The 21,038-nt window shown below is 49.9% G+C and overlaps 1 protein-coding gene and 1 long non-coding RNA gene across 2 annotated transcripts; one reads left to right on the top strand and one right to left on the bottom strand.

Moving 5' to 3' along the window:
- The first annotated feature begins 195 nt into the window (after positions 1-195).
- valopa (vertebrate ancient long opsin a) lies at positions 196-9,716 on the top strand. Its single transcript, XM_057047910.1, has 5 exons — positions 196-905; positions 3,975-4,185; positions 6,307-6,424; positions 6,588-6,821; positions 9,292-9,716. Exons 1-5 carry the CDS (start codon positions 542-544, stop codon positions 9,526-9,528), a joined length of 1,164 nt encoding a protein of 387 aa, XP_056903890.1. The 5' UTR covers positions 196-541; the 3' UTR covers positions 9,529-9,716.
- A 1,816-nt stretch (positions 9,717-11,532) lies between these two features.
- Positions 11,533-17,445, bottom strand: LOC130534048 (uncharacterized). The gene is made up of 3 exons (XR_008952782.1): positions 17,058-17,445; positions 12,191-12,501; positions 11,533-11,721 (listed from the first exon to the last, which is right to left on the bottom strand). It is a non-coding gene; the product is annotated as an uncharacterized LOC130534048 (long non-coding RNA).
- Positions 17,446-21,038: the final 3,593 nt, after the last annotated feature.

Genomic DNA, 21,038 nt, shown 5'->3' with positions numbered 1-21,038 from the left:
GATCCAATTACCTGCGTCATCTTAAAGGTATGACACACGGTTATGACACATCAGGCAGAGATTTTATGATTTATAAGAAAATGTCCAGCTGGGTGTCAAATGAGTAATTGCTGAACGGAAAAAAGGCAAAGTCATTAGAGCTGCAGGAAGAGGACGCCCTGCTGGAGGCAGGGATGCTGGAGCCGCCTATAAAAGGGATCCCAAGATGCCACTGAGCGCTTACTCACGCGCTCGCTGCTCTCCAAGACATCAGCTGTCTCTGTGCGCGCCCCTGCCGTCGCGTCGCGTCGCTCCGTCGTGCAGACAGAAGCTCTCCAAAGAAGCTCAAGTCCACATTTGTGCCGCGGTTTGAACAATGAGAGGCGCTCCGCCACCACTCCAGCGCGCACAGTCCCAGGACGCGCGGGACGCTCCCCAGCGCAGCTCCATGGGCTCCATGAAGTTGGCAGCGTGAGAGAGGGCTGCGGACACGTCCGAAACCGGGTCAACAGGCTCAAACACTATCAAAAAAGAAGCAGAACCTTCACCTCGGTGGCGGAACATGGAGTCTTTAAGTTTGTCCGTCAACGGCGTGTCCTACACGGTGGCCGCGGAACTCGCCCCCACCAATGATCCGTTCACCGGACCCATCAACAACATCGCGCAGTGGAACTTCACCATCCTGGCCGTCCTCATGTTTGTGGTGACTTCACTCTCTCTGTGCGAGAACTTTCTGGTCATGTTCATCACTTTTAAGTTCAAGCAACTCCGGCAGCCCCTCAACTACATCATCGTCAACCTGGCCATCGCTGACTTCCTGGTGTCCCTCACCGGCGGACTAATAAGTTTCCTGACAAACGCCAGAGGTTATTTCTTCCTGGGGAGGTGGGCGTGCGTCCTGGAGGGCTTCGCGGTCACTTACTTCGGTGAGTCCCCTCGGTCGGTACCGTGTGGCCCCGGCGCCAGCTGCCTTTCCTAACTGTAGGTGTCAGTGTTGGAGCTTTTTGTGGCCGCAGAGTTCCTCTGCGCTCAAACCTCCGTTTGTTCCAACCAAAGCAAATGACTAACTTACTAACTATTAACAAATGTGGTCATCAAGAAACCGTGTTAACTAGGAGACTAAAAGCCCAAGTTAAGCAAGATACATGAATTAAAGTTGGTACATGAATTAAAAAAAAGATTCCTTATTGAATTCGGTGACAGTTTTTGTCTTCTCCATCAACGAGGAAAGGTTTCAATTGGTTAACTTTTTTGTTTTTTTGTTTGTTTGTTTGTTTTGAATTCCTATTTGTAGGCGCGTGAAACAGTGGGAACCAGTGCAAACTGGACACACTCCTGTTTTAGTTAAATGGAATTCTCTGGGAAGAAGTCAATTCTTGTTTTAAGTGACTTAAATCATTATCATCCCAAATTGATTTTTTTAAACTTCACAATACAATTTATCCTATTTTCTGTTGACTGAACAAACCCACCTGTCACATATTAAAGAAAACTACGCGAGTATGACTTTCAACAAGCGAAATAAATAAATAATAAATAAATAAAATATCAATTATATTTTTTCTGCCCTTTCTTGCTTTTTTTCTATTCTTAAAATGGCATAAAGTTCTACGCTTAAAGTCAGGCACTTTTCTCCTGATTCCTTCCTTATTTTTCACTGTTCATAGGAACAGCTAGACAAACATGCACCCCCCACAGATAATATTTGCACCCCCCACCGTCTGTAGGGGATCACCCTCTGTGGGGGATCTTTGCACCTTCCACTGATGATCGTTGTACCATCCACAGACGATCTTTGCGCCTCCCACAGACGATCTTTGCACCCCCCACAGACGATCTTTGCACCATCCACAGACGATCTTTGCGCTTCCCACAGACGATCTTTGCACCCCCCACAGACGATCTTTGCACCCCCCACAGACGATCTTTGCACCATCCACAGACGATCTTTGCACCATCCACAGACGATCTTTGCACCATCCACAGACGATCTTTGCACCATCCACAGACGATCTTTGCACCCCCCACAGACGATCTTTGCACCATCCACAGACGATCTTTGCACCATCCACAGACGATCTTTGCACCATCCACAGACGATCTTTGCACCATCCACAGACGATCTTTGCGCCTCCCACAGACGATCTTTGCGCTTAATCCCATCGTGATTGGAAAACAAGTGACCTTCGAGTCTATTGATCAGAATAATCAACTGCAATCATGTGTTGTATCTTAGAAGTTCTTCTGAGATAAACTGTCCTCACCTTCCTCTGGGACCTGATCCTTCATCACCTGGCAAAAGACTGTTCCCTGAAACTAGAGTAGCCTCCAGCCCGCTAGCAAGTGTCTTCATATGTAAAGATTAAAAAAATTAAAACATTTCTGTTGCTTCTGATCATAAAGAAGCAGCGATATCAGCATCTTTCAGAAACTGGGGGGAGATCTAGCGCGTGGTTGGACCTTTCAACATGACGTCTTCATTGACTGTTGAGGCACCGTCGTTGCACATTCATCCAGACATACTGGTTCTTTTTCAGGCTGTTGAAGTGTTTCAAAGGTTTCAGAACTGCTCTCATGTTTACTTTCCTAAATGTTCTGTGTCACTAAATGTGATGTGATGCTCTGATATATATTTAGAGAACCATAGTTGATCTTCTGAACTCTTCTTTCGGGCCAGTGAAGTTTACTTTAGTTTTTTTTATTTAATGTCAATGTTCAGTCTCATCTTAACCTCTTTGTCCCTCTCGGGGTCATGGGGAGGGGGCACAAATGGGTGAAGGCACGTCCACCCCTGGTTGAGTCACCAGATCATCACAGGGCCCCGTGTGAGCATTCGTGGGTTCGGAACCTTGCTCATGGGTACCTCGGCAGTGCTCTGAAAGTGTCCTGCCACCTTCCCCTACTACCAGAACACCTTCAATGTTTTGCCTGCACTGGGGCTTGAACCGACAACCCTCTGCTTCTTAGCTGGACCTGGGCTTGAACCATTTTTTAAATGGACAAACAGGGCCCCTGGCAGGCTGGGGCAGATGGGCAGGATCAGGTGGAATGCTACAGACGGAGGGAAGAAAGGAACTAGCAAACCACGAGCTATCGAGCCGAGCTGTTGCCGCTGAGGCATAAACAACGATTGGTGAAAACGGACCTGAGGCAGGTGTGGATGATTTGTCTGGAGATGAGTGGCAGGTGTGTGGAGGGGGCGACGGGAGTTGGGGAAGCAGGAGGGGGGGAAGAGGGAAACATTAGGGAGAACTCCCCACACCCAAGGCTGCAACCATACCGAGGCTTCCTCGGCCCAGCTAGCTTAACATACCGTTGAATTAGTTACCCTTTTTGCATAATATACCCCCTTTAAGTTAAACAGGGTGCATCCTCTTATCTCAAAAGTGCACTTTTTCCTGTCGAAACATCTGCCTTTATAACAAATGATCACATAAATATGATAAATAAATAAAAGAGCAAATCTCACAGAGAAGAAAAAGGCGAACCTGTTTGCTGCTTCCGTTCATAAACCGCCGCCACAAGAAAACCAACACTGCCAGAGATTTTTTCATTGATATCTCCTCATTTGAAATCAGGGGACGCCCTCAACGACTGGTCCACCTTAAATAAAGGTTAATAAAGTAACGACATGGTTCCAGAGGAAGCCGTGCTGATGTATAATCAATATACTGGAGCTGGTTTTGTGTGGAAAAGCGATTAGTTGGACCAATCAGGTGTGTTTTTCTATTATTTCCTTTTTTTACGCTACAGAAACCCAAGTGTTATGAAAGAAGTGAACCTGCTAGTTGGCCTTACCCGAGCACCGAGCAATAACGGACCTTATCAGAATAATTTAGCGCCATCGTTGAAGGTGGCTTTTGTTCAGGTGGAGGATCAGGTCCCCCACTTTGGATCGTTGAACCAGTTCAGTAGTTTAAACCCCTCTTCAGTGCATCTAGAGGGTTATTTAAAGCGTCGCTACCGTTCTAACGCCGATGCTCTCTCCGTCCCAGGGATCGTGGCCATGTGGTCTCTGGCTGTTCTCTCCTTTGAGAGATTCTTCGTGATCTGTCGACCTCTGGGCAACATGAGGCTGCAGGCAAAGCACGCGGCGATCGGGCTGCTCTTCGTCTGGACCTTCTCCTTCGTTTGGACCTTCCCTCCAGTGCTGGGCTGGAACAGATACACTGTGAGCAAGATCGGAACCACCTGTGAGCCCGACTGGTGAGCAGCGATCCAGAGTTCTTCTTACTGCATTATTCATTCCATTTCATTAGAAATGAAATGTGCTTTTCGACAGTGGCAAAGAACTTTGTGTGCTAGTTATGGAAAGAGGCTGAGAATATAGTTCCATCTCAGTCACTGACAGACAGTATTTGTGTATTCAGAGTTACGTACGTAGCTGCTGTAGACCCACAACAGGAGTTCTACGGCTTTTAAGCTGCCTGCTGGACCTTTCGAGAGGAGAGCCCATCCATAAAGGCTATGACGTCCTCCGCAAGGACAGAGAGATTTGTGGGTTGAGAGTAGAAAAGTGGACTGGTGTCAATAAAGTCCAGCAGGTTCTGAGGAACGGCCGTCCGAGGACGTGCAGATCTCAGCCTAAATGCAGGTAAATGGGTGGATTTCATCTATAATTGAATCTTCCCACGGCTTAAGTTGATCAAACTGTGAATTTGTCTTGTGGACCAGAAATGCCTCCGACCTTGGCCACAGGGAACAATCTGGCTAATGCTATCGAGCCTCACAGGTGTGAAGTCTTCCCAGCGAGGCCCGGAGGGAAACGTGCGCTCAAGTGCGAGCACCGGGGAAATGAATGGTTCAGATAAAACTATTAGGACGCCCCTTATGGAGATCCCCCCCCCCCTCCCGCACAGACGACCCCGTCCACCTCTGGCTGCACGCTGTACGCCTCCTGTCTGGAAACACTTATTCAACAGTGGGACAGCAAACAGCACAGGTGTCCAAGGTCTAATGCATTTTAAAGGCCTTATTTATGTGCGCAGTTTCCCCCCCCAAGACACACTTTTCTTTGGGTGGACAACACACTACAAAAAAAAAACGGGCACTCAAGGTTTTGAAGGAGCGTCTCCCATCATACCTCGAGCCCAGCGCACAGATTACAACCTAGGGAGCCGTTGAAAGGGCCGAACAGGCGAGTGGAGGCAGCATTTCCTGTAAAATAACCATGGAGCTAAAAGAAACGAGCCGTTAGCTTGATCTAGTACTGCTATTACGACAACTGCTGCTGGATATTTGAGCCCTTCGGGTTATTATCTGTGTTTTTAAAGGGTGTGACGTCACCACCCCATAAGCCTTCCGTGCTGGTGCACGTGAGCGTGTGAGGAGCGGCCTCTGATCCCACCACAGCAGCTTCCCCTCATGCTCCCGCCTCATTAATGCTAAATGACGCTAAATGTCAGTCACGGCGTGTCGGTGGGGCGTTTTAAACAGGAAGTAAAGACGAAGGTTCCGGTTCTTGTCATGTGTCTACGCTGGCTTTAGAAGAACCTTTTTGTCTGTCGTAGCGCCACACCAATCTTTCAAAGATAATAGTAAAATGAAGCTCCCAGATTCAAGTTCTCACCCAACACAACACAGAACTGATGATAATTAATGATTATTACTTACGAGGTTGATGAACTCGGACAGTCAGGCATCTACAGGCGAACACGGGACCGACTCCCGCCGCTCATTTCCTATTTTTGTAGGCAGAGTTCCTCCAGAGTTTTCAGTGCTGGCTCCCGTTTGGCCGGTGACAGCACGTGGAGAGAGTGTTTAAATGTTGGAGAAGTGGCTCGTTAAGCCAATGACTCTCCGGCCTGCTGACGGAACGATGGCGCCTCTCTGGAAACTCCAGGCTTCATTGGGAGGAGGAGAAAGTTGGAGATTTCTCTCACACTAATATTGAGCTTCAGCAAGAGGTTCCGAGACCTTTGCTTTCTCTTTATTTCTTCATTTGGCTCTAAATGATTCCAGGAAATGTCATCACATATTTTCAGTTCCTGTCTACCCCCAACACACACACACACACACACACACACACACACACACACACACACACACACACACACACACACACACACACACACACACACACACAGAGGCTCTCAGCTGGTCACAGGTTGATCAGTGATACAACCAGACTAAACGATGCATTCAGGGTCACTAAATGATGCATTCAGGGTCACATTCAGGTATCTGGGAGTTCTTTGCTCTCCTCTGAAGGTCAACATTGCATCCCAGACAGCTCGCGGAGGGAAAATTGGCCCAAAAGACCGTCTGACTTGTTGATTTGGCGTAACGTTCCTCGATGCAGTTAAAGGTTTGACTGTCCCTCAACAGGTACTCCAACAACATGACCAGTCACAGCTACATCATCACCTTCTTCAGCACCTGCTTCATTCTGCCTCTCGGAATTATATTTTTCTGCTATGGAAAGCTCCTGCGGAAGCTCCGGAAGGTGGGTTTGAGTTGTCGCACGCCACATTTGGGTCAATTGTGTCAAAAACTGAAGCTAAATGTCGACATCTCAGATCTTTGATCTACAATAAAAATGAAAAGTCGTACAAACTAGAGTCCTGTCAAATGTGTAAACAGCCAGTCAAGTGCAGCCTCTCTCGCAGGTGTCACATGGGCGGCTGGCCACCGCCAGGAAGCCAGAGAGGCAGGTGACCCGCATGGTGGTGGTCATGATTGTGGCGTTCATGGTGGCCTGGACGCCGTACGCAACCTTCGCCATCCTGGTCACCATCCACCCGACCATAGAGCTGGACCCCAGGCTGGCTTCCATCCCGGCCTTCTTTTCCAAAACAGCGGCCGTCTACAACCCCATCATCTACGTCTTCATGAACAAACAGGTACCAGAACAATCTCGCTTATTTTTGAGGGGGGGGAAGGCAAACAGAGTAGAGGAGGATCCATTTTTCAGTCCTCCTGGTGCCGGACCTTAGCCTGGCGTCAATAATGGATGGAGCAGGAATAAAAGCAACGTCAAATCCAGAGAGTGAAATTGTCCATGCCGGTAAATGATGCATGTGCCAGCTTTGGTGCGCTACTCTACTGTCCAGCTGTCAGTCTTGGACACACATACGCTGAATTATTCACAGATCCGCAGAAATACCGAACAATATCTGTAATAATTGGGTTGGAATTACATTTCCTGTCGTCCTCCGGGAACGTGCCCCCTCCTCAGCCAATAGGACGACGGCGCTGACGTGTTTTAAACACATTTAAGGGAACTCATCAGACCTTCTGAGCAGAAGCGCCACCTATGCTGACGTGAAGCGCGCGGCTCTGAAATATAGATGACGTGCGCTATACGACGGCGGGCATGGGCTTGTTTAAACTTTCAAAGCCTTTAAATTGTCCTCCATAGCAACTCCTGGCTGCTGGAGCTGAAACATTCATGAACACTGTCAAAGAAAATCCCTCCCTGGCTCCAGATGAACGATGAAGGAAATATCAGGGCGACCTGTGCACACACAACCTCATGTGGCGAGAACCCCCCCCCCCCCCCCAATGCTTCCCTCTCATGGGTCTGCAGTGTCCAGCCACAAGAACATGTGCTCATGTGTGTGCATGTCCGACTGTGTGTGTGGGTGCCTGTCAAGCAAAGGTGGATGGAGTGTGTGTGTGTGTGTGTGTGTGTTGTGTGTGTGTGTGTGTGTGATGGTAAGGTTGATCCTGTGTTCTGACTGGGACCGCCCCAGTCACAGCATTCCCTGAGGGGTGGGCAAATCCAGACCTCGAGGGCTGGATCCGGGCCAGACTTTCTGTCCTACAGGTCAACACTCACCTGGGGTTGGTTCCATTTACCTTGGTGAAAGCGGTTTCTCCCTGGTAGGATGCAAAACCCGGCTGGATTCCAGCCTTCATGGATTGGACTTGCCCATCAGAGGAGGTCAAATCCATTCCTCGAGGGTTGAATTCAAGCCGGGATTTGCATCCTACCAGGGAGAAACTGCTTTCACCCAGGTAAATGGAACCAACCCCAGGTGAGTGTTGACCTGTAGGACAGAAGGTCCGGCTTGGATCCGGCCCTCGAGGTCTGGATTTGCCCACCCCTGGTCTAGAGGATCCATTTTTTACAGGGGAAAATTCCAGGGAAAGGCAGGTAAAGTGACAAAGTGTCAGCGTGGACAACAGAGGACCCTTTAGAGCAGCCGTGTCAAACTCAGTCCTCGAGGGCCACGATCCTGCCGGGTTTTCTATCCCACTGAAAGCATTTTCAGCCTGGTAGGACAGAAAACCCGGCACGATGTGGCCCTTGAGGACTGAGTTTGACACATGTGCTTTAGAGTCTGTCTACTCGCTGAAATCGGCCATTTTCCCAAAGCGCCTCCAGCCCTGACTGAAGGGTTGTGAACTGAAGGGTCTCCTCTCTAATCATGCCTTCAATGCCCGCGTCCTTGGGCCATCTGTGGAGGATGAAAGGGTGTTTTAATTCCACGACTCAATAATACAAGCGGAGAGCACAGCCACGGCGCTCTCATCGCTGACGGCACCAAAGAGATGCAAATGAAGTCCTCGTCTCAACTATAGGAGGCGAAAGGATGAATTCAAAAGCATCAGCACGGCGTCATTGGCTGCTATTAAATGTGACTTCGTTAGCATGTTTCCAGCACATAGAAAAAGTGACAGGTCCTAGCAGTAATTAGGGTTATCACACACAATGTAAAGATGCATGTGGCCTCGGGTCAAGAAGGTTTTGGTCCTTTCTGGTCCTTTTGTTCCAGGCCACAGGGAGCAATCTGGTCCGCGACGTTCTTTGAAAATGGTGCTGGGTTTGTTCACTTCTTTAGATTGAAGGTTAGGTGGAAGCGAGTGATTCTATCAGCCCGGAATTGTATCCCAGACCACATAGATGGGCCCCGATTGTGTAACAGATTCTAAATAAAAACACGTCCAGAAATGGGAACTCTTGCTTTCACGCTGTTAGCAACATTAGCATGACAATGACGGCGGGAGGAGCCGGGCTCCTGCGTCAGACCAGCAGCACAGATGCCCGTCTGGTGACTTCCATACGCTTTGTATCCGAATGTTCTGGCATGAAAAACATCTCTGGAGCACTCGGACAGCTGGGAAGTGACGGCAGCCATCCAGCAGCCTTGAGAACACGATGGAGATGAAGTAATGTGACGGACTGGCCTGGTCCGGGGTCCGTCTGAGGACTGGATTTCAATCAAATCCAACTTCCTGTGAATCGTGGTACAGGTCCGAAAAGGGAGACGGAACGTCGCTAAAGATGTTGAGGAAGGGGTGCTATTCCCAGTGTGCTAGCCTTGTTTCCTGCATGACAGTTTGTTGTTGTTGTTGTCTCCCCTTCAGTTCCGGAAGTGTCTGATTCAGCATTTTATCGGCATGGGGGTCATGGCAGAGAGCAACATGAACCCGACTTCGGAGAGACCAGGAATCACCGCAGAGAGCCAGACCGGGGAGATGTCCGCCATCGCCGCCCGCGTCCCCGTGGGCGCCACCGCAGCGCTTCATTCCGACGACTCTCCGACCGACTGCGGTTCCTTAGCCCAGCTGCCCATCCCAGAGAACAAAGTGTGTCCCATTTAAATGCCATCGTCTCCTCTAATCCGCAGCGTCTTTCCGAGCGGTGACGGAGGCGCGCTGTGAAAAATTCCCTTTTTTTTCGTTAAGAAAGTGACACATTCAACTCCCACCTCCAAAAAAAAGGCTGCACTAATTGGTTAAATGTCTGATTAAAACAGTGAAATGGAGACGGAGCACAGCTGTATCCTGCTAGCATCCTGCTAGCATCCTGCTAGTATCCGTGGCCAGCCAGACATTCCCAAGCCCAACGCTGCATCCAGGCTTTCATCTGGTCCTCGCCTTTGAAGCCCTGGGATGCGCCTGTAGAGAAAGCATTGTTTCCCTATGCCCTTTCACGACTTTGTTTTGCCACGCGTCTTCTTTCATCTGCGCACGTCCGGAGGACAGCGGCGTCCTCTGCGCGGGGCCGCCGTTTCATCCTTGGAGGAGTGGGGGTCAGCGGGACGGGACATTTCCGCCTCCTGTTGAAAATGCATGTGGACGAGATATTTATGAAGTGCCAGCAGGAGATCAGCAAACACGCGAGCATGCACCTACACGTGCGCACGCTGCTCGCACAGAACCCTGAGCGGGTACCGAAGATGACAGGGATGCACCCCCGGACTCCACGTTGGGGGGTGGGGGGGGGGGGCAGCAATATTCCAGCTGCGTGTTAGCTACGGTAGATGTAGCCGTCGGTGTTCCAGCGTCCTCTCCTTGGCTTTGTTCTGCATGTTTGTTCCTGAATATTTGTCCAAACACTGTTGTACTCCGCTGCTCAGCCATTCCCCGTGTTCCAAAACGTGACAGTACGGTGTCTTTTTGTAGCGTGGTGACCATGTCTGCCCATGTTCGTCCCGGGTCGGAACCAGTACTTAAGACTTTCTCACGGTGCGTAAGAGACAGAGCGAAGAAGCAACGGTGGCTCCTGAGACATCAAGTGGAGCGGGCTGACCTCATGTTAGCATTAGCTGCTGCTAACGTTGTACATTCGCTTTGCACAGTGACAAATGCAGATACATCATCCGCCTCTTTATCGGTCACTTGCGTCTTTAAGATTTAAAATAAAATAAGTATCGCCGAGTTGGCAAAAACTCCTGCATGCACGCACGCACGCACGCACGCACGCATGCGCAACAAGAAGGAAACGAGCTGGTTGTTGTGTCTCTGTACCTCGTTTGTTTCGTCTCAGTCTTTGATCCCACGGTTAAATCATGTGTGTAAACTGCATGTTGTCTCTTTTTAAGGACGTTTCTTTGCTCAGTGAGGGAAATTGTGTGGCCACTTAACCTGCCAGGTAAAAAAAAGAAGAGTATTTTTCCATTTGGGAGCTGGCGCAATGCTAACGCCACATCTCAGGTCTGTGCAGAAACCAGAGCCCAGTTGATTCTGACGTTTCAGCCGCTGGTTCCAGCACACGTGGTAAAAAAGAACCTTTAAAATTCAGCGGCGGTTAAATGGACGACCGCCACCACGGTCCAGGTCACCGACGGACCAGCAGCCTCCCCCAGTCACGGCTCAGCCGATCCACCGCTCATGCACACACATGCACAGCGAGCGGGCAGAGGGATTGTGGAAGTGGATCAGCAGGGACAGAAGCATCAAATCCACTGAACCGGGGCAGAACGGGAGACTGCCCCCCCCCCCCCCCCCACTTGTGTCGTATTGAAACAGGCATGTCCACACTTGTTCTGGTTGTCTCGTGTCCTGAGTGGTTTGTACATGAACTGACAGCTATTCCTGCATGCTGGTTATCTCTCGAATAAACTCTATTTTTAAAAACCCCTGTTGTTGTTTTCTTTGACTCCTGTGATCAGGGGCTGCTTCTTGGACGCTGGTTTTTAGGGTCCCACCGAGTGGCCGTCCACGGCTGAGCCCCCCCCGTGTTTGGAACAAGGGCGACCAGAGTGGCAGAACCGGTCAGAAGAGCTGGAGTTTGTTCCTGAAATATCTGCTTGTCTTCAGCCTCCCTGGATACATTTCTTGAACATTTAAATAAAAGATGAGAGGAAGATTTTCCACAGCGAATCACAAATTAAAAAGGCGTTTATTAACCTAATTAAGTTAATTAAATGAGCGGCTCTTAAATCGCAGCATGATTTTCCATCTTTGTTCTCCCTCAACACGTCTCCAGATCGGTGTTTATAAGGATCCACCGTCTGATCAATAGTGGAGGAGAGTCCAGGTGATGGATGGGTGAGCACGTGCACGCTCACTCTGAGAGGAGAGGAGAGGAGAGGAGAGGAGAGAGGGGAGGGGAGAGGAGAGGAGAGGAGGGGAGGGGAGAGGGAGAGGGAGAGGGAGAGGGAGAGAGGAGAGGAGAGGAGGAGAGGAGAGGAGGAAGATGAGAGGAGAGGAGAGGAGAGGAGAGAGAGGAGAGAGGAGAGGAGGAAGATGAGAGGAGAGGAGAGGAGCGGAGAGGAGAGGAGCGGAGAGGAGAGGAGAGGAGAGGAGGAGAGGAGAGGAGAGGAGAGGAGAGGAGAGGAGGAGAGGAGAGGAGAGGAGCGGAGCGGAGAGGAGAGGAGAGGAGAGAGGAGAGGAGAGGAGAGGGGAGATGAGAGGAGAGGAGCTCTCTTCTAGGGAGAGGAGAGGAGAGAGGAGAGGAGAGGAGCACATCAGGAGCTACTTGGACCTGGCCAGAGATCCTGATTAAAGCTCATCTCTTCTGGCTCCTGAGTGTTCTGACCTGTGTGAGGTCCAGGATCCGTCCCAGTCTGGTGGCAGCAGAGGTCCCAGTTTCGTGGATCCCACAGAGATTTAGTGGCTGGTTTCAAGTCCTTTGATCTCTGCTGCCCTCAAAAGTGATCAAGTAAAGATGATCAAAGCTAAGCTGTGGATGAGATGAACCTTCAATCCAGGCAAAGTCAGAGATGAAGATGACACAGATGTTCCTGGTCCGTCATTAGGGGGTCTTCCTGGTCCGTGTGGGTCGTGATCCTGGTGTCAGGCAGGCGCCATAGATCCGGTCCCTCTGGCTCACATGTGCAGTGATCTGCTCTGAGAGAACGACAGATTCCAATTTAGTTTAAATAGAAAACAAAGACACAATAGTTCTGTTTCCCCCCCACACTGCTGCCACGGTGGGGATGAGGCAGCAGAACCCAACGTTGGTGTCCAACAACGGGCCAGAACCACCCAGATGATAATCAACAAGCCGCATTTGTGTTTGTGGTTTCATTAAAGTGCAGAAGCTCCTCCATAAATCATTCCTAGAATCATATTCACGTGTCGTCACGGCTCTGACAGCTGCTCTCCATCACTGACGTGAACATGGTGACAACCAGTAAATGGAGGTGAAGGCTGTGGGCAGCCTGCTGAGCCCATCTATCTTCTCTACTGAAGAGCAACAGCACACGATAACGACTCGCAGAAGAAAGTTTCCCAACCATCCCTGATCACCTGTAGCTTCTGGGGGCCCGGCAGGATGAAGGTTCCCAGCTGAAATATTTCCTTTGTGGAGTCCATCTGCATCACCTTTGGGCTCCTCATCATCATCCTGATCTCGATGATGAGGCACCACCTCCATGCTGCCCACCTCTGCCCTCACACATCTGCTGTGGTGGAGAGAACAAGCAAGAACATCTGGCTCCTGGAGTCTGGAGGACTAAAGGGGGGGACTAGGCTACCAGGAGCGGTGACCAGGCACCTTCTCGTCTCCCCGAGGTAACCGAAGAAACTAGATAAGCTCTTCTAACTTAGCTTGTGCGGTTTTGGACCGAACCAAGCAAAGCTCCAGTTGTTCTGTTCCACCAGCTGAGTTCAAATGCTGCTTATTGCACTGACCTGTCGACCTCTGACCCCTGACCCACTCAGCTGCTGTAATTGCACGATTTATTTTAGTGATAGCGCTAAATAACCCGTCCCAGACACATCTATGGGATGAGAACCATCCATCAAATCTCATCCAACAAAGGTGCTCGTGGAGGTTCTAGCCTTGCTCATCACCGCGGGCCTGGTTCCAATTACAAATCCTTCATTTGTCGTCTTTAGACGCCGAGTTTGTGCGTCACATTCTTCACTGGCGGCCGAAGGAAGCGGTTATCTCTGAGGTGACGGAGCACCGCACGTGTCAGGAGCAACATCTGGGCTGAGGCCACCAGCAGATTCATGGACGCCGTCGACAGCAACTGCAGCCTGGGTGAGGATGAATGATGGACACGTAGCCCCAACCCAGGTCGTTCCTCATCAATATTAGCTAAAAATGGGTGTTAGCTCGATGTTCACGCAGAACAAACAGCCCTTAAAAGAGTCGCATGTTCACCTTCTGAAACGAGGTCTGCCTTTCAAACGCAGAACTTAATTAGCGTCAGTGACGGGAGACAGAGTCCACTTGAGTCAGAGGTTCTTTCTGTCTCCTCCAGTCCACAGCAGAGCTCATTCTCATCCTGCCACGGCCCATTTTAGGGCCCGTGGAATAAAAAAAAACCTCCTTTTGGCTCAGAAATACATGAATTGATCCTGTAATTGGGGCGTAAGATAAACCTTTGTTTAGGTTTATTATTAACATCTGAATGAATCCTGCTTTTTGTTTGGTTTGTTCATTTTAATGAACTTGAATGGTGATGTTTTCCCCAGCAGGACGGGCTGTGCCGGTCCACTACAGGCTGGATAAACCTCCAGCCGGATACAAACTGGATGCGTTTCCTATCTACTGGTTGGGACGAGACATCGTCCAGATGATTAAAGATCCCAGGATCTGACGGAGACGGAGCACAGCAGCTCCGGAGGGGGGTGGGACACTCCAGTCCGAATGTGGTGGGGAGGGAAAGGCCTCAGTGAGCCCCACGCTGGTGAAGGAAGCGTGATTACAGGTGTATAAATATTCCACAACATCACCCCCCCTGCAGGATTAAAAAGGAAATGAGAGCTTCTACTTCCCCCTCCATATTCAAATCTATCATTAATTGATAAGATGTCATCGTTTTATTCAAGGCTTCACTATTAATATTTAATATTGAGGTGTGTGTGCGCGTGTGTGTGTGTGTGTGTGTGTTGGGGGTAGACAGGAACTGAAAATACCTCCAAGTAATCAGTTCTTACTGGAATAGGTGGGGATGTAAATGCTTCCTAAATGAGGCCGTACAGTAATGATCCGATTTGATGGATGCTGGCAGGAGGCACCGGTCACTTTATAAAGCTCCTTCCGTCACAAACCGTCTGTTTGTTTATCGATTTGATCCGAAGTCGCATCCTTGTCCGTAGCTCTCTATTATCACTCCCTCGGGAACACGTTGGAATGTCGATCTCGGAGCAATGAGGATGAGGATCCTCACAGCTGCACCTTCTACATCGACAGGGCGTTTGGCACCTTGCTCAAGAGTACTTCGGCAGTGCTCCGTCCCGCCACCTCTCCTGCTGCCAGTCCACTAACAGGGACCTGAACCCTGGGACCCTGAGCCGAGTGGCCGGATGATCAGAGCGGTTGAGGCTCCCCCAGGTCAGCAGCACCCGGCAGCAGACATGAGCCAGGCTGTGAAGGTCCCGGGTCCGATTCTTCCATTTCATGACAAAGTCGGGTGGTTCCCTGACTGGAACATGTGGGTGGAGCCGTAGTGCCCACGTCTCACCGTTAGCTGCGGTCCAAAACAGATGCCAGGCTGGGGAAAACCGGCGAGAAAGCAGGTGTCATGAGTCCAGAGAGGTGTGGAACGAGGTTATCCGGGTTATCGGGACTCATCCATCCCATAATCAATCAGTGATGTGCTCAGACCTGCTGCCATGAGGGAATTCATGAGTTCATCTGACTGGTCGATAAAAGGAAGAATCTAAGACGGCGGAGGGCGAGCGGCAGGAGGCACAAGGGCTGGGTCGGGGTTCCGGCGCCGTTTGAAACGCACAAACGATGAGATCGAAACGATCACGCTGTGACAGAGACGAGGACGAGCCAAAGGTCAGTGGGCGACACCACGCACGCTCCAACCATGGCAGGGGCCCGAGGCAGCGCCAGCACCGGGACCATGTGGAGGAGGCAGGAGTTCTGAAAGGGTTAGGGTGAAGGAGTTAGGATCAAAGGGTTAGGGTGAAGGGGTTAGGGTGAGGGAGTTAGGGTGAAGGGGTTAGGGTGAAGGGGTTAGGGTGAAGGGTTAGGGTCAAAGGGTTAGGGTGAAGGGGTTAGGGTGAGGGAGTTAGGGTGAAGGGGTTAGGGTGAGGGAGTTAGGGTGAAGGGGTTAGGGTCAAAGGGTTAGGGTGAAGGGGTTAGGGTGAAGGAGTTAGGGTGAAGGGGTTAGGGTGAAGGGTTAGGGTGAAGGGGTTTGGGTGTGATGAAGGGTCAGGGTGAAGGAGTTAGGGTGAGGGTGTTAGGGTGAAGGGTTAGGGTCAAAGGGTTAGGGTGAAGGGGTTAGGGTGAGGGAGTTAGGGGAAGGGGTTAGGGTGAAGGGGTTAGGGTGAAGGGTTAGGGTCAAAGGGTTAGGGTCAAAGGGTTAGGGTGAGGGGTTAGGGTGAAGGGGTTAGGGTCAAAGGGTTAGGGTGAAGGGGTTAGGGTGAGGGAGTTAGGGTGAAGGGGTTAGGGTGAAGGAGTTAGGGTCAAAGGGTTAGGTGTGAAGGGGTAGGGTGAAGGAGTTAGGGGAAGGAGTTAGGGTGAAGGGGTTAGGGTGAAGGGGTTAGGGTGAAGGAGTTAGGGTGAAGGAGTGAAGGGAGTTCATTTGTTCTGAAGCACCAACGGCTGAAACTAAATGATGAGAGAAGATTCTGAGAGCGACTGAAATGATGTAGAGGTGAAACCATGAGTGAGAATCATGGAGGCGTCACCCATGAAGCACAGAGGAGGAGGAGTCTGAGGAGGAGGAGGAGCCTGACCTGGTCCTACCAAGACACCCAGGTTCAGAGTCTTCACATGGCCTGGACTGTCCGTCTGTCTGTCCATTCATCCACTCATCCATCCATCCATCCACTCATCCATCCATCCACCCATCCATCCACCCATGATTCCTTAGTGGCTGGTTTAAAGGATGTACATCAAACTCTATGTGACATTCTGCCAACATGTATAGAGTCAAAAATCTTCCACATAAATATTTCAGCATCCCAGTTCAATACGGGGCCAAATGTAAACTTCTGGTCCTCTCTCAGGGTTTCTTCCTGCGGTCTTCTCATGGTGGTAGTTTTCAGTATTTGGGAAGCCCTATCGAGTGGAACGGCTGGCATCGCTGGCTTCTGGACCCACTCCCCCCAACAATCTGCCCACAACCGCCCAAAGGACAGCAGAGACGGTGCGGAGGCAGCCATCAGGCTGGAGGCGAATCCCACCAGACAGACCAACGTCTGATCTCTCAAAGACAAACTGACCGAACTCCATCTGCTGAGAGCATCACAAAGGTTCAGCTAGAGGGAAAAAGGCTCTTCAGAGGTGGGTAAGAGCAGAGGGGGCTCTGTTTCATATCAACAGAGACGTGTGCAAACACTGTTGGAACCTTTAATGGTGAACTGTTGGCCATCCCATCTGCCAGGGGAACCGACCACTATGGTCATAGCCCCTAGCACCAACAAAGTTCTGGGCCCCCTGTATCACGGCGTCGGTGTGCAGCTTTGTGGTGTGGAATTTTCAGTCTACTCACAGAGGTGTAACAAGGAGGCGGGATCTCTGGACGGGGATCCCTGGATGATCGAGTACAGGACCGGAGAGAAGAGACATTAATGGAAACACCTGAAACAAGAGCAGAGGCAGCATCACAGTAACAGGGAGGGACTACTTTGCACGACGTAAGAACAAAAATGCACTTGGGAACAGTTGTTGGTGGGAACAGCCTCACCACAAACACGCGTGTGACTAATTTGAACAAAATTATACTAATTGTGAGGTTAATGGTAACCTCCAGGGCAGCTAAAGACTTTGACTAATGACTTCCTGTAAGGATTGATGATTACTATGATGAATATTTGTGTCAGGCACACACACACACACACACACACACACACACACACACACACACACACACACACACCACACACACACACACACACACACACACAGCCCAGCTTAAAGCTGCTCGTTTGTGGTTCTAATCAAAACCAGCATTAGCCTGCGCTAGCGTTAGAGTCATAATTCTACTCGGCCTCAGTAAAGAAACTAACCCCCCCCTCCCCCCACTAAATCCATGGGGGTGGCACCATCATGGCACCATCATGGGCTGTGGGTGACGGCCTGCCTTCGTCTTGCCTCGGGTCATCGGGGAAACTCCAGTTTGAGAGCAGTTAGCGCCCCTGACTTGAGCTAAATCATTCATCTCTCTGTCCTCCTCATTTTGAGTCATCTGACTCCAAAAAGGAGGTCATGTGAGGATCTACAGGATACACTCGAAGGCCCAGAACCTTTCAATTAACTCAAGACAAGTTAATCCAATCATGTTCCCAATTACTGTGGAAATGAAACTCCAAATCAATTCCGGTCTCTGCTACGTTCTCCTCTAAGGCCTCTGCTCTGAAAATCTCCCTGAACATCGCATGAAATCAAACTAATTAATCTCCGTCTTCTGCAATTCAAACATCTCAACGCTAAACTGGATCCTGGCGACCCGTCGGCCAGAGACTTAAACATTTACCGTGTGCATGGTGGAGGTTCAAAGATCAGAACACGGGGAGGAGTGATTGAGTGTAAGCCCACAGCATGTTTTATAGGTGCAGCTGGGGCTCATTGACAAAGAACATTCTAAAAATATATTCTGAATGATATATCTCAGAGGTACTGCGGCCATCCCAGCAGCACCTCTGACAGCAGAGCTAATAAATACTCATGGGATGTGCTCGGCATTCCTGCTGCTCCTTGAACACGTACATGCCGTGTCCCATACGTGAGTTTCCTGTGCACTCAGACAGGGAACGCATCCATAACACATGAGGTATTATGTGTATATACTGTTCCTGTGCGGAAAGTAAATCCCACCAAGGTGCATTTGTGAAGATGACAACGGGATGAGATTCAGGAATGAAGGTATCGCCGTTTCCTCCCGGCCCACACTGGGACCACAAATCCACGTCTTCACCTCTCATGAGGACCTGCGGCCACCAATCTGCAGCGCTGATTTGGAGATCTATGAGGTGGGAGCCAGCCTGGCCACGCTGATGCTTCTGTGAATGGTTCCCCTCCACAGCTGGATTCACCCGCTGGCCGTCTCCTGCACAAACACTGTCACGCTTCTGTCAACACAGCTACAGAGCAGCACTCGTTCCCCCCAGTCCTTTAGCTGGGATGTTAGCTGTAGCAATAACTAGCAGCACGTAGCGATATTAGCTGTAGCAATAACTAGCAGCACGTAGCGATATTAGCTGTAGCAATAACTAGCAGCACGTAGCGATATTAGCTGTAGCAATAACTAGCAGCACGTAGCGATATTAGCTGTAGCAATAACTAGCAGCACGTAGCGATATTAGCTGTAGCAATAACTAGCAGCACGTAGCGCCTCATGACAGCAGCCTAATTGCTCTGAGCACTGCTGCTAACTAATGCTGCTCTGAGATCTCTTGTGTGAATGTTGAGTAAAGTACATATATGTCAGACAACAGTATTAATATCTGAATTATGTGACGTCACGTCTGATTAGGCATTAAGTGAGAGCGTAATTGGGTCCGATGTCCCGACAGCTGCAGCTCTTCCGTCTACCTCCCTCCTGATGCTCTCGCCCAGAGTCTCAGCACCTTCAAATGACCGAGAACTTCTCTGTCCGCCCTGGTTGTCGGAACCTCCTGCAGATGTCGGATGTGGACAGATGCTCCCCGAGGCCTCCATATGTGTCACTGCTCACTCATGCTCACCGCAGACACACATTTTATATCTCGGTCATTAAAATGTATTTAAACCCCGACTGCCTGCTGATATTCCATGTACGCTCGCTCCTCTTTCTGGTCAGTGTTGATGGAGGTCAGATGGTCAGCTGCCACGTAACCATCCTCCTTGACCCACATTTTTACCCATCTTATGAAATTTGCCCCCGGAATTGTCACGTTTTCGTGCCGTCTTCCATCACATGTTTACTTCATTTAGGAGCATTCATGAGTACGTTGACTGGGATGAGTTCAATCCTGATGCGTTCTCCCAGGAGATGATAAGAATCATGATAAATCCAGGAATTGTGATGCATTACTTGGGGTCTGAAGTGTTTTAGTGCTTCTGTAATGTCCGCTGACATAATCCACATCCTCTCTACATCCACTTCTACGTCTACTTCTACGTCTTCCAAGCGTCATCCTGCTCCTCTCAGTCCACCCACACTTTATTAAAATGTATGCCGTTCAGGAGTGCCATCCAGAGACGGGCAGGGTGATCCTGGGGAGGAATGTTGAAGCCTCTCTGACGGCTGGAACCTGCATTTAAAAGCCCCAGAGGGGGGCCAGGAGTGCAGCTCACTGCCCGAGGGACAAACCTCCTTCCGCAGAGTGTCAGCCGCAATCCGTCAGTGTGCCGCTCCCCTGTCGTGACTGACATGCTTCTGGTTTATCAGTGTTACTGAGCTGCCTGCCTCGTCACCATCACGCCCTCCTCTTTTCTAAATCCCTCCTACATCTGCACACACAAGTAGAAACAATGACAAGAAAGACTGTTTTTAACCCCGATTTGATTATTGTGTTCATGCAGAACCATGGATGTGGCTACAAGGTCAAGGTAGGCGAGTTCAGTTTAATCTGGATCATGTTTCCCCAGACTGAAAGGTCTTCCCTGTGTCAGCAATGCACATGTTTATGACAGCAGAACACAATGGACCTCCCAAATATATTCAGTCTAGAACAATGTGACACAAGAGAAGGTCTGGGTCACGGATGCTAACAGTATGCTGACTGAATTTATACTAATAGCATGTGTATATTTGATGGATATAAGCAGCCAAGTAAATTAGCAACAATATGGGTCTAATGCACTTTCTGCCTTATATTTGAAAATGTGAGCTTTTTTTTTTTCTTACCCTGCTTAATTTGGCGGTGAGGGAATAAGGAAATATCTCAAAACACATCATGGGTGTCCTAGAAAAGTCTGTCTGAAGGGCCAGTTAGCTCGCAGATGTCATCTATGCCATTTAGCTTAATAAAAAGTGGGACACTTACTCCATATGTGAACATGCAAAGTTGAGCGAAAGGTCAGAGTGGTGGGAGCGGGGAGGGAACCAGCCCCGGACGACTTTTGGAAGCTGGAATACAGCTGCTTTAAATGACCTCATTTTATAAATCTAAAACTATGACGGAAGAGAAAAGGCAGAGAAGGAGGAGGCAGACATGAGCGGAGGCCTCCAGGGGTTTGTTGAGGGAAGTGTCAACGTAAACCGGCTCAGGCTGATTCTCTGGTCAGTGCACTGACTGATGAGGTTCACATGATATACTCACAATCAAAACTGTAATGTCAAGACTCTCGCAAGCCGACTGTCTGACAGCCTCCCCGTCTGCCGCTGTAGGGGGTCTGCCCTTTTCTCTGAAGCAAGGGTCACGATGGAGGCTTCATCTCTGTAGGAGCGCACGTCTGACCACCACGGTTTCCTGGAGGAGCAGCGTCTGAATCCGGCGTTGGCTGTCGAGGTAGGACAAGAGGGAACGTCGCAGAATGACAAACATGA

Source organism: Takifugu flavidus, chromosome 11, assembly GCF_003711565.1.
Source record: "Takifugu flavidus isolate HTHZ2018 chromosome 11, ASM371156v2, whole genome shotgun sequence".
Taxonomy (NCBI): domain Eukaryota; kingdom Metazoa; phylum Chordata; class Actinopteri; order Tetraodontiformes; family Tetraodontidae; genus Takifugu; species Takifugu flavidus.
Note: the sequence above shows the minus strand (reverse complement) of the source record. Positions and strands in the feature narration are given on the sequence as shown.

Coding starts and splice junctions, on each gene's coding strand:
- valopa (XM_057047910.1), top strand. CDS start 542: ATGGAGTCTTTAAGTTTGTCCGTCAACGGCGTGTCCTACACGGTGGCC. Junction 906..3,974: donor CTTCGCGGTCACTTACTTCG/GTGAGTCCCCTC, acceptor TCTCCGTCCCAG/GGATCGTGGCCATGTGGTCT. Junction 6,822..9,291: donor ACGTCTTCATGAACAAACAG/GTACCAGAACAA, acceptor TCTCCCCTTCAG/TTCCGGAAGTGTCTGATTCA.